Source organism: Megalobrama amblycephala, linkage group LG10 (genome assembly GCF_018812025.1).
Source record: "Megalobrama amblycephala isolate DHTTF-2021 linkage group LG10, ASM1881202v1, whole genome shotgun sequence".
Taxonomy (NCBI): domain Eukaryota; kingdom Metazoa; phylum Chordata; class Actinopteri; order Cypriniformes; family Xenocyprididae; genus Megalobrama; species Megalobrama amblycephala.
The window spans coordinates 27,349,097-27,363,451 of record NC_063053.1 but is presented as its reverse complement, the minus strand read 5'-3'; the positions used below and the strand labels follow the sequence as shown (position 1 = coordinate 27,363,451).

General features: G+C 36.7%; 1 protein-coding gene across 2 annotated transcripts in view; it reads left to right on the top strand.

The window, feature by feature from the left end:
- epas1b (endothelial PAS domain protein 1b) overlaps positions 1–14,355 on the top strand; it is a 56,272-nt gene that overhangs the window by 21,277 nt on the left and 20,640 nt on the right. For both annotated transcript variants that reach the window (XM_048205601.1, XM_048205600.1), the window contains exons 3-6: positions 4,664–4,815; positions 6,026–6,110; positions 13,616–13,728; positions 13,805–14,007. In XM_048205601.1, coding sequence (XP_048061558.1) covers positions 4,664–4,815; positions 6,026–6,110; positions 13,616–13,728; positions 13,805–14,007 — 553 coding nt within the window. The remainder of the gene's footprint in view (positions 1–4,663; positions 4,816–6,025; positions 6,111–13,615; positions 13,729–13,804; positions 14,008–14,355) is intronic.

Sequence of the window (14,355 nt, the reverse complement as noted above, 5' to 3'; positions counted from 1 at the left end):
AAATATCATGATATCATGGATCATGTCAGTCATTATTGCTCCATCTGCCATTTTTCGCTATTGTTCTTGCTTGCTTACCTAGTCTGATGATTCAGCTGTGCACATCCAGACGTCGTGCCCTTGTCTAATGCCTTGAACATGAGCTGGCATATGCAAATATTGGGGGCGTACATATTAATGATCCCGACTGTTGCGTAACAGTCGGTGTTATGTTGAGATTCGCCTGTTCTTCGGAGGTCTTTTAAATAAATGAGATTTATATAAGAAGGAGGAAACAATGGTGTTTGAGACTCAGTGTATGTCATTTCCATGTACTGAACTCTTGATATTCAACTATGCCAAGATAAATTCAATTTTCCATTCTACGGCACCTTTACTTTTATATCAGTAATGTAATATTTTCATAATAAATTCTGGGGATAACAAAACAGAAAATCCTATTACTACAGTAGCTATGTTTACGTTCAAAGTTGCAAATTTAACTTGTGTGCAAAATTGTAATAACACATAAAACATTTGTGAATGTTTGCGACTGTTTCCATCCCATGTGTTCAAGAGAACAAATCATCACTTCTGGGAAAATTGACGTAAAATGACGCGCATCTGGGTGCAAAATTGGAATATCCCATAAAACATTTGTGAATGTTTGTGACATTTATCACTTCCGGGAAAATTGGTGCAAAATGCTGCGCATCTGGGTGCAAAATTGGAATATCGCGTAAAACATTTGCAAATGTTTCCGACTTTTCCCATCCCATGTGTTCAAGAGAACAAATCATCACTTCTGGGAAAATTGACGTAAAATGATGCGCATCTGGGTGCAAAATTGGAATATCCCATAAAACATTTGTGAATGTTTGTGACATTCATCACTTCCGGGAAAATTGGTGCAAAATGCTGCGCATCTTGGTGCAAAATTGGAATATCGCGTAAAACATTTGCAAATGTTTCCGACTATTCCCATCCCATGTGTTCAAGAGAACAAATCATCACTTCTGGGAAAATTGGCACAAAATGATGTGCATCTGGTTGCAAAATTGGATTATCCATAAAACATTTGCGAATGTTTCCGACATTCATCACTTCTAGGAAAATTGCCGCAAAATTATGCGCATCTTGGTGCAGAATTAGAATATCGCATAAAACATGTGCACGTTTGCGACTGTTTGCACCTCATGCGTTCAAAAGAACAAATCGTCACTTCCGGGAAAATTAGCACAAAATGATGCGCATCTTGGCATTTCCATCCATATTTTTTTTAATGGGATATTCTAAAATGCATATTAAAAATAGGTGGATGGAAACATAGCTAGTGACTGGTGCATATTAGTGCAGTATTATTTGTCATTTGATAAATAAAGGTTATCAAATGGGTGACTCCACTGTTAGTGCAACATCACAGATGTCACGTCAAAGGAGTCACTTTGCAAATACACATTCTGATGATAATCAAATTCTAGCCCTTTAGTTTGATCTTTTATCTGGCTTCACCATCGTTAGCACTGCGCTGTTATGAGGAAACGCTTTGGTCATGTCAGACTGCGTTAAGGTTACTGTTGTATTATACAAATGAGGAGGTGATTTATGTAAGGATATAATTGTGTTAGTGAATATTGGACCTGCTGTAACTCTGTCTGGGTTAATTATCTTTAGATGCAGGTGCTAATCGTATAAATCAAAGCATGCATGTGATGAATACAACAATTTAATGAAAACCTACAGAGTATATTTAATAATGGATACGGTTAGGTTCAAGAGATGTGAGTGTGTGTGTGTGTGTTTTTTTTTAAAAGGGATAGTTCACCCAAAAATGAAAATTCTGTTATCATTTACTTTCCTCATGTCATTCCAATCAAGTTTTACTTTCTTTCTTTCCTCCATGGAACACAAAACGAGAAGCTCAGCATAATGTTGACAATGCTCCTTTTTCCTGGTTTCTGATTCATACAGTATTTCAATATTTTCATCTTAATGTATCTATAAAAATGAAAACTGTTTAAATCATTCTGACTACTTCATTACTTCGCTCACTCCAGTAAAAGAGTGCGTACGCATGGTCTAGAGTGTGCAGACAGTGCGCAGATGTTATGCTTTAAGTTTGTTTTTTATACATCCAGATTTGTGCATGGAAAATTGCCTTTTTTGTGAGTACGCAACGTTTTATACATCGGGCCCCAGGTCTTTTGAAAGTTTCTTTGTCTAAAGCAGGTACGGCAAGAGGATGTAAGCATGTTCGTATTGTTTGTGTGTCTTGATTATAAAATTAGAATCTCCGGAAGCTGGACAAAGGAGCTCCTGCATTCGACATTCCATTCTGTGTTTGCACAGACACTAAAAGGACAGGGAACACAATTAGTACGCAGTTAGAACGCAGAATCAGCTCGGTTCCTTTAGTTTGGAGTAACTAAAAGACTTTGCACTGTTGGACTTAAAGTGTCTTGACAGTCAAATGTTCAGGTTCACGCTACATGCAGAAATGGAAAGAAAGAGGGAGGGAGAGAAGGAGGGGAAAGAGACATTGAAGAGCAGCCCTGTCAGTAAGAGATGGCACATCAGATAGTGTTATCAGCAGGTCTGCGAGCTCTGTGCTGGAAGCATGATTGGTGCTTTCTTTAAGGCTGGCGCTCTCCGTCTCAGGCCAGCCAAAACACAGGCAAACCCTGGCGCCGCACATCCATCCATCCCCTCCTCCTCCCGCCATCACCCTACCCATGCTGAGGGTGCATGGGAAACACCTTTTACATAAGATCTACACTCCCACTGCACTGATGCTTAGAACTGATCCTGTCATTCACCCTGATATTCTCTGTTCGCTCTTTTCACCCATGGGCGGCTCCAAAAATATGTTATGCAGTAATGGTTGACGAGATGTAATCTCATTGAAATCAGTGACTCACTGCTACTTCTACGATCGTGAATCTTTATTCTCAAATAGGCCTAGTGTCACAACAAAACATAATGATTTAATTTCATATCATTTCGGATTGTATGTCATTTTAGGCTGAAAACTATATGTAGGGGTGATTGTTGTTGCATTTTTCAGTAAGAGGCTTTAAAATGCCATTTCCTCCGGTTTATTCTGTTCAAAGTTCAGAGATATAAAAGGTCTGTAGATTTGTTACAAAACAAATTTCTACAAGGTTTTTGTTGTTGTTGTTTGTTTGTTTTGTCTTTTGTTTTTGTGTCATTTGGTGTTTTTTTTTTTTTTTTCATTTGGCGTTTTTTTTGTGTTGTTTGGTGTTTAGTTTTTGTTTCGTTTAGTGTTTTGTTTTGGTGTCATTTGGTGTTTTGTTTTTGTGTCGTTTGGTGTTGTGAGGTTTTATTTTTTTTTACGTTTAGCTCCATATTATGCCAGTCAAAACATCTAATCTTTGTGGGCAGAAGTGTTGCCAGATGTTCTGCATGATCTTAACATATCAATAGTCAATATTTCTACAGAGCAGATCATAATTTTCCCTTGTAGATAGATTGAGTTAGTTGAGTTCTCTTCCACATGATCAATTTCTGAAACCCCAATTTTGGGAGCAGATTTGTTTCATCTCAGAATGAAAGCTGCTAGGCAAGAACTCCTTCAAAGACGTAACTCTAATTCTCCTGGGGCCACGGTCTCTAGGCTCGGCCCAAATCCAGCCCTGGGCTCTCAATGGGCCTTGAGAAAGTTTCTTATCTGGAGGAAGCACACTGGAGCAATCACATGCTTCCGACCCCCCAGTGTGGAGCCGCTCTGTTCTCCATGTCCTTGTCCATTCCACCTCCCTCCTGAAGCTCTGCCAGATCTACTGCAGTACTCAACCAAAGTCTGGCACCCCGTCCACATTTCAGTGGTGGTATTACCAACCATGTGGGAATTTAGGTTTTTCCAAATGATCACTTGATTTTATCAGCTATTTTTTTAATTATTTTTTTTAACAAGCGGTTATATATTATTATTTATAATATATACAGTGGGGTCTGCTAATTAACAATACAACAGAGTTCTTTCTTTGACATCACTCTTAAATATTTCTTGCTATAAAGTGTAATTTTTAGGATTTAAAAAAAGTTTCAAAAAGAAAAAATAATTAAATAAAAATGTTTTCAGTGTGGTCTCAGTCTTTTGGACCCCACTGTATTATTTATTTTTGTGCAGCAGAAATTGAATACGCATATATTAGAGCATGCACTTTATATTGTATATTTGCACTGCCCTGTATAACTTTGTGTTTTTCCAAAAGTGCTTATGATCTCCGGAGAAGCATAATCACAAATATTGGCTTGGATTGCATAACCCCTTCTCATATGTTTCTCACAGATGTGGGCTTTCCATATACAGGGTAACAGCTGGAGTTTAAGTTTTCCTCTTTAAATTGAAACGCTCAGATTTAGTGCCATCAAACAGCAGGGCATGTGGGTGTCTGTGTGTCAGTATATGTGGGTATTTGTAGCACATGTTGGGGTGTGTGTGTGTTTGTGTGTGTGTGTGTGTGTGTGTGTGTGGAGCTGATGGCACTGACAGAAGGGAGGTCAGTGTTGTTGGGAGGGTTCAGAGTAGCAGGATGAAGTTGCTGTTGTTTTTTTGGACATCAGCCAGGGATTTAAGAGCCAGAGGAAGACTAGTGAGTGTGCACACAATCACATGCACACACACACATTCTGAAACTCTCGTGTTTGTGCCGCTTTTCAGGCTATGTTGCTGCCACAGAGACGACAGATGTAGACAGACTGATGGACAGTTGGTATCTGAAGTCACTGGGCGGCTTCATTACCGTGGTTACATCAGACGGAGACATGATCTTCTTATCAGAGAACATCAACAAATTCATGGGTCTCACACAGGTGAGAATCAGAGGCCCAGCAATGTCTGCAGTGAAATGAATCAGATACTCACCTTTAGTCACAGTACTATTAGCTGTTTGTCTGTTTAGCATTTATTTCCTCTGGGTTCACTTAATCATAGGCAGACGAGATGCCATTATTTACCACAGCACAAGCCTGTTTCCTTCCAGCACTGTATGGGAGGAAGGATTTGTCACTTTTTTCGTACCCTTGCAGAAGCTCTTGGACTTATCTCCTGGCTGCCAATTGCTTCCTTACTCAGGGCTGCTGTTTTGTAGAACTATGGCCTGTTATCTGTTTGTTATCACATAAATTTCCATTATAATAAAGATCAAAGATACATAATGTTTGTGAATCTCACAAAACTTGTCAAGAACATGCACAGGTCATATTTCACCAAAATAAAAATGTATACGCTAAAAATAATGTGTATTGCTAAAGATTCTCAGTACTAAAAATAAAAAGTGGTGTATTATTGTAAAAATATTATTGCAGTATTTGTAATTTTTATCAATAGGACCTAAATGAGAATCAACCTTAAAAAATAATGGGAATTACAAGAAATGTTAAAATATTAGGTATTTTAGGGCAAAAAGCCATGAAAATAATCTAAAACAATTAATGAATCATATTCATTAATTAAAGTAGACTTAATTTTCTTTAGGCAACATATAATTCATGTTGTATTCACTGCTGATCAGAGGTTTGGGGTTGTTAATATTTTTTTTATTTTTTTTTGTGTTTATGAAAGTCTTTAGTGCTCACAAAGACTGCATTTATTTGATCAAAAATATAGTAAAATTGCAAAATTGTATCATATTATTACAATTTAAAATATTGTTTTCTATTTTAATATATATTAAAATGTAATTTATTCCTATGATGGCAAAACTGAGTTTTAGCAGTCATTAACTCAAATCTTTACTTTAATATCTTCTATATAATATCTTATATTGCTTATTAAGCACAGTGCGATCAGCATTGATTTGAAATGGAAATCTTTTGTAGCATTATAAAAGTCTTCACTGTCACTTTTGATCACTTTAACATGCCCTCTATGCTGAATAAAAGTATTACTTTCTTTCAAACAAAAATCTTACTGACCCCAGTCTTTTGAAGCAGTGGTGTTATATAATGAGAGGTTTCATGAGATTCATCCATGTCAAAAACATTTAAAGAAATTACAGCATCTGCATGTCTTTCTTTGTAGGTGGAACTAACAGGGCACAGCATCTTTGATTTCACTCACCCCTGTGACCATGAAGAGATCCGTGAGAACCTCAGCCTCAAAGCCGGTATGTCACTTTTGTTTATTCAGCCTCACTAGTTTCAAATCCTGCTGTTTGTACATAATTTCTTTGTATGACAGCCTGGCCAAAAATTATGTCTGCACAATTTGGCATGTTTCTACAAAGCTCCACATATGACATCGTGAAAAAAATCGTGTAAATTCGTTCCCTCGATTTATAAATTGTGCGCACAGTTCACTAATTCATTCTCTTGATTTTTAAAAAGTGTGCACGATTTAGCCTACTTTTTTTTTTTTTTTTTTTTCCTTGCATGTCATGTGCGGGGCTCCGTATGTTTCATTGCATTATCACAAATAAACAATTGACTCCAAGCACAGCTATGCAATATGTTTAAAAAATGTATTAAAAAATTTAGAGAACGGCCAATCAAATAGAAGTAGATAAATTGAGTGATATGGAGAGGTCAGCCTATATAGAGGGTATGCATTGACATCACTTTCCCGCTGGAACACGCCCCCCTCAGCCAGATTGAGTGGCAAAAGAGCCCGCTGCATGACTGGATTTAATAGGGGAAACTGCGAAAACATGAGTAAAACAAATGATTAAACTAAAGGTTGGACTCGATAGTGTTCCTGTTACAACTTGCCAAAGATCCAGTAATCCTGACATTTATGTGTGCCTGATTTTGACGCCGGGGAAATACATAAAGCAAGTTTGCCTGTGAACGCTTTATATAAATACAATATAGGTAGGTCTAAGTCCGGGTGATCACTTATATCAGTTATAATATATATATATATATATATATATATATATATAAATATTATATATATATATATATATATATATATATATATATATATATATATATATATATATATATATATATATATATATATAATATATATATATATATATATATATATATATATATATATATATATATATATATAAAAAAATTTGTATACTTTTTGTCAGTGTCTATTTAAGAACACCCAATTATACAGAATATAAGATGGTAAATATTTCATTGATGAGTTGTCAATACAATATATAATAATTTAATACATTTGGTATGATTTTACCCTAAAATTCAACATATTGTCAAAATGATAAGTGCAAAAAACACATTTCGCTGCCTGGAGTCCAGTTGTTTCTGTGAATTGCAGCGATCCAATTTGCTTCTCTTTTTTATAGTCTTTAAAAATATACCTCAGATTACTTGTCAAATCTATTTGTACAGTCAATCACAAAGCTCTTTGCCATTTTTAAATGTGTTTTGTGTGTTTTTTGCGGCATTCGTGCTGAAAACCAATGCCCCCACCCAGTCTTTTTTGCCACTCGGTGCACGTGACCGCAGTCACTCTGGCCGACTGTGACATCACGTGCATATCCTCTATACAGGCCCTGACAAAATCTGTTACATTTCTGCAATGTTTTCATGGGAAAATCTGCACTGTAAAATGTGTTAAATCTGGGTCTAAAAACGCGCCGGCGCGTTTTGCAGGTTTTTTTTCAAACATTAAAATACTCTGTCATTTTTTGTCATAGAAACATAAGTAATACATCAATTGAAACTATAGAATATCTCCTTTATTTGTATACATCAGAGTAAAAACAAAATGTTGTGCTTTTTGTAAAATAAAGAATAACATGATGCGTGATCTCTCATCTCCCTCTGAACGAAGTCCAATTGATAGTTCTCAGAAAATGAACTTAACTTAGTGAATACAATCACAAAAAATTCATACTTATGTTAACAAAACGTTGAAATGTCAGGTTTTAAATCGTGCAATCAAATCGAAAACAAACATTCTGTGTTTAAGAAAAAGAGAGCCATGTCAGAAGTCCGTATTCAGTCATTACCCACTAATGCGGCCACACCCACGGAGCCAGCGCTATTCACAGGCAAATTCAGAGACAACACATGCATTCATCATTCAATCGTGTATTTATTGCCTTGAAAATTGTTTATCTGGATGAAAAAGCCATGGTTAGCGATCTCTGGAAGACATTCAGTAAATTCCTGTTTGTTTTCTTCTATTGATAAGTTTTAAGTGAGTTTTTGTTTCTTTAGCGCCCTCCGGCTGTAGTATGAATTGGTAAACACCATTCATGGAATATCGTCTTCTTCTTAGGTGAATTTGTGGACTAAAATGCAAGAGCCCCTCCGGCTGCAGTATGATTGCAAACACCAGCGCTAAGAGATAACAATGAATATTAAATAAAAAATAACTCCTCTGTATAGAAAATTGACATAAACATATGAGAATCCTATATTTCTCCAAATGTGCATGCTTTTAAACTAAAAGCCTATATTCAGACTCTTTGCATCACAGAAATACATTATATTTTAAAGTATAATATAAAACCATTATTTTATATTGTAATAAAATTTTTCTGTATGTTTCATATACCATGATGAGCTTGAGACATCACAGAAGTTTTTTTTCACAGCCTACCTGACTGAAATGCCTCATTAATATGCAAGTCTTTTCAGGTCATTACTATTCAATTCTTTTGTCTTCACAGGTGAGAATGAGCCATTATTCATGGAGATTCACGCCTCCTCGCATACCGTGTTTCTTGGCAAAAAGTGTCTTACAAAAACTAAATCAGTATATTGTTATAAATGAAAGAGTAGTCAGCATAATTTTTACATAATTTTGAAGCAAAAACTCTAGTCTACAACCTTCAATACCCAAAAGTCTTGTGAACACAGATTTAATATACTTTTATTGGCCTTATATCAGTGACTTAAGTTTTTTTGCAGTAACCACGCATAAACGTTATTCCTTCAAAAACACAAACATGTACACACATGTTCCTCACATATTATGGTAGCCTAGTTTGTGCTGAATACAGTGTAATGACACTTGTGTCATTAATATGTTTATGAACAACTGAAAAAAGCACAAATGTCAGGGCATGTCAAAACTTCTCCAGGCCCCAAATCAGCCTCAGACTCCAGAGGGTTAAATGGCGCTAGAAACATGATCAGTTTAGCCAAAATAATTGCAAATGAATTGCAGGTTTTTAGTATTTTCAGTTGGTCTTTTCAATCAGTGTGAAGACTGTTTACAGTTGATCAGTGTAATTTTAGTATCATTAAGATTGGAAAAACACATTTACACCAAACAAACCAACCAAATCCTAAATTACCAACCAAAAGCTCTTGCGTCCAACATTCCAGAGCATAGTTCAGCATGGCCTCTGAGTGTGAAATTGACTTCACATGCTTTCTTATGGGCTTTTCTCCTTTAAGATGAATTGGGCTAAAGTGGTTTTAGGCATAGAGGAAAAGGAGATGGAGCGAGGTGAACATATGTGCCTCTCAAGAAACTTTATCGCTTCTACAAACAGACTTTCAGAAATACCAAAATAAGTATGTAAAGGCTTAATGCAAAGAAAACACATAGCTTCATAAGAGAGGATTAGCTATGTGAAGAAAAAACAATCATTCCTTCGAAAACATCGACCCACAACCCCTTCCACTTTTATTCTGGGTCTCCTTTATTTGACCTCCACACTTTCATACCCCTCTTTGCATGCCTCTTATAACCTCTCTCCTCTGTGTTGTTAAGGTCAAGTTCCGTTGTGCTATATCAGGTGTTTGCCTCCTTCACTAAGATAAAACTTTGCAGCATGTCGCTACATCTTGGTTGAGTTGTTAATAGAACTGTTGAGAGGGTCAGGTGGTCACCTGTGTCATGTGGCCAAACCAAGACCCTCTTATTCAGCAGCTGCTGGTCATGATTTGTCTGACATTGTTGTAAAGGCTGATGAAAATCAATCATCATTTCAGATGAAAATGAAAATCAATCATCATTTACTCACCCTTATGTCATTCCAAACATGTATGACTTTCTTTCTTCTTTCTTCTTCTTTCTTTACACAGACTGTTTCTTGGGTTAGTTTATCAAAAATTAAAATTGAGAGACAAGCGTGACACACGGCTCGAGAGCAGCAGAACTTTTAGTATGCCACAGTCACCGCTTCCACTAACGCAGCACTGTTTTAACATATTAGATCAGGGGTGTCCAATCCTGCTCCTGGAGAGCCAGTGTCCTGCAGAGTTTAGCTCCAACCCTAATTAAACACACCTGAAACTAATCAAGCTAATCAAGTTCTTACTGTAGGCTAGAAACCTCCAAGCAGGTGTGTTGAGGCAAGTTGGAGCTAAACTCTGCACGACAGTGGCCCTCCAGGACCAAGTTTGGACACCCCTGTATTAGATACATGCGAGTGTGTTGAAAATTGTAACATTACTCTGTACATTCGCTCGGCAAAAAAAAAAAAAAAAAGGAAATCGAGGGTAACACAGGTATGATGTTATTAATAGGCGATGTACAGACACGGTCTGTGTCCTCGTTAAAATTGCTTATTTCTCTGGATTTAAACATTCTTGGAAATATTTGTAATAATTTTGGGATAATGCAAGTACAAAAGAAATATATAACACTGTTCTAGTGTTTTTTGGATATTTTAATCCAAAAATCTTACATATTATGCCTTTAACACTTTTGTGCAAACATCAGAAAAAATCTAATGGCATACTGTTTGCTGAGAATAAGTTAAGAATAAGACATACAGTTGTGGCCAGAATTATTAGACCCCTTCATAAATATGATCAAAGATGACTGTAAAAATAAATCTGCATTGTTTATCCTTTTGATCTTTAATTTATAAAATTAGCAAAAATCTAACCTTTCATTGAAGGTAAAGAATTGAAAGTGGGGGGGAAATAACATTAAGAAATAAATGTTTTTCTCCAAAACACGTTGCCCACAATTATTAGCACCCTTTTATTCAATACTTTTTGCAACCTCCTTTTGCCAAGAGAACATCTCTGAGTCTTCTTCTATAATGCCTGATGAGTTTGGAGAACACCTGAGGAGAGATCAGAGACCATTCCTTCATACAGAATCTCTCCAGATCCTTCAGATTCCAGCTCCATGTTGGTGCTTCTTCTCTTCAGTTCACTCCATTCATTCTCTTTAGGGTTCATGTCAGGGACTGGGATGGCCATGGCAGAAGCTTCATTTTGTGCTCAGTGACACATTTTTGTGCTGGTTTGTTTTGGATCATTGTCCCGACGGATGATCCAACCACAGCCCATTATAAGATTTCTAGCAGAAGCGGTCAGGTTTTGATTTTTATCTGTTGGTATTTGATAGAATCCACGATGCCATGTATCTGAACAAGTTGTCCAGGACCTCCAGCAGAAAAATAGGCCCACAACATTAAAGATCCAGCAGTATATTTAACAGTGGGCATGGGGCACTTTTTATCCATGTGTGCACCAAACCCATCTGGTGGGTTTGCTGCCAAAAAGCTCTTTTTTTTTAGTTTAATCTGACCTTAGAAGCCGGTCCCGTTTGAAGTTCCAGTCTTGACTGACAACTGAATATGCTGGAGATTGTTTCTGGATGAGAGCAGAGGATTTTTCTTGAAACCCTCCCGAACATCTTGTGGGGATGTAGGTGCTTTTGACTATTTTTTTTTTTTTTAAGGCTTTCTGAGACTCAAGACTCAACTAATCTCTGCAATTCTCCAGCTGTGATCCTTGGAGAGTCTTTGGCCACTCAAACTTTCCTCCTCAGGATGATTAGGATGATTTAGACACACGTCCTCTTTCAGTCAGATTTGTAACATGTTTAGTTGATTGGGACTTCTCAATTATTGCCCTGATAGTGGAAATGGGGATTTTCAATGCTTTAGCTATTTTCTTACAGCCACTTTCTATTTTGTGAAGCTCGACAATCATTTGCTACACATCAGAACTATATTCTTTGGTTTTTCACAATGTGATGAATGATTAAGGGAATTTGGCATTTTTGTTTCTTCATGTTTATACTCCTGTGCAACAGGAAGTCATGGCTGGACAATTTCATGTTCATGATCACCCTGGATCAAAAAATGTAAATATGAATGGGAATATACTTCAGAGATATTTTACTCATAAAAAATTCTAGGGGTGCTAATAATTGTGGGCAACGTGTTTTGGAGAAAAACATTTATTTCTTAATGTTATTTCCCCCCCACTTTCAATTCTTTACCTTCAATGAAAGGTTAGATTTTTGCTAATTTTATAAATTAAAGATCAAAAGGATAAACAATGCAGATTTATTTTTACAGTCATCTTTGATCATATTTATGAAGGGGTCTAATAATTCTGGCCACAACTGTACATTAACTGTTCAAACAGTCATATTTAGATTCAGCTTGTAATGGAACTGACACTTACAGTAGGACAACTACCTCTATTGATGAATTAAAATCTCAGCTCCAAACCTATTTGTTCTCCCAATATTATCAGTCATAATGTGTATTCATGTATCTCTCACTGTGTTTATATGCTTATACGGTCTACCTTTTATATGCTATCTACATGTGTTCTTTGTTATAGATTTGAATGTCTTGCACAATTTGATATAACCACTATATGCAACTGCATCGGCTCTTGTTCTGGACTGGGCAAATGTCCAGTGTCCATATGATTGTTTGTATGACTGATTGATTTATGGTAAAGCATCCTTGAGCTTGGGAAAGGCGCTATATAAATGAAACGTATTATTATTATTATTATTATTATTATCATTCTAATTATTATCATTCTAATTATTATTATTATTATTATTATTATTAAAGGATTAGTTCACTTTCAAATAAAATTTTCCTGATAATTTACTCACCCCCATGTCATCCAAGATGTCCATGTTCTTCTTTCTTCAGTCGAAAAAAAATTAAGGTTTTTGATGAAAACATTCCAGGATTATTCTCCTTATCGTGGTCTTCAATGGACTCCATTGTTAAAATTACATTTTCAATGCAGCTTCAAAGGGCTTTAAACGATACCAGATGAGGAATAAGGGTCTTATCTAGTAAAACGAACTGTCATTTTCGAGAAAAATGTAAATGTATATACTTTATAAACACAAATGATCGCCTTCCAAGTGCTTCCGCCAAAACCGCACTTTTGTATTCTTAAAAAAGTTTACGCTGTATGTCCTACGCCTTCTCTATTCTACTTACGGAACGAACGCAGCGCCAGTTTCATTTTTTCCGCAAGTTGAATAGGGAAGGCGTAGGACATACAGCGTAAGCTTTTTGCACTGCACTGAAACTGTAATTTTGACCTTCAACCGTTTGGAGGCCATTGAAGTCCACTATAAGGAGAATAATCCTGGAATGTTTTCATCAAAAACCTTAATTTCTTTTCGACTGAAGAAAGAAGGACATAGACATCTTGGATGACATGGGGGTGTAAATTATCAGAAAAATTTTATTTGAAAGTGAACTAATCCTTTAATAATTCTGTTTGGTGTTAGCTTACACATTTATTAGTGTGATAATATCAAAAGCCTAAGGTACTGTAAGATGTTTTGGAATTTGATAAACCAAGAAAAAATATTTCTGTTGAGTTTAAGCTTCCGTATGCACAGAAGAAGAATGCTTGGAATGTTTTCCTGGGATTTTTGGCCCATTTCTAATGTGTGTGTGTGTGTGTGTGTGTGTGTGTGTGTGTGTGTGTGTGTATAAATCTGCAGGCATGGGAAAGAAAGGCAAGGAGCTGAACACCGAGAGGGATTTCTTCATGAGAATGAAATGCACAGTCACGAATCGCGGGCGCACCGTCAACCTCAAGTCAGCCAGCTGGAAGGTGAATAACTTCTCCTTTATGATCATCGCTTACCTGGAGTCAAACTTTTTGTAACTCATAATGGTTGTTCTTCCAGGTCCTGCACTGCACAGGGCACCTGAAGGTGTGTAACGGCTGTCCCGCACGAGTGCTCTGTGGTTATAAAGAGCCGCCGCTCACCTGTGTAGTCATGATGTGCGAGCCCATTCCCCATCCATCAAACATCGACACACCACTCGACAGCAAGGCGTTTCTGAGTCGCCACAGCATGGACATGAAGTTTACTTACTGTGATGACAGGTACCTCCCTTCTCCAAACACACAAACCTGGGTTCTTAGAGTAATTGTGCAGTTTATTGTATTATCAGTTGATGCTGGAGTCACTCAATGATAAACATGAACACAATTCCTGTTAATGACAGGAAATTTGTGATGCTAGACACCATCAATAAAGGGTACTCTTAAAGGCAAGGTAGGTGATTTGCTTCAAAAACATGTTTTGTTATGCTGGTTGAAAAGTCTCTTTACATCCCGATCGCAATCACTAAGTTAAGCGGTCTAAATGTATTTATATGTTTTTATATCGTCTGTGGAAGCCGTAGGACCATAAAATGTTCGTCCAATCATACTCCTCAGTCCGAGGCATAC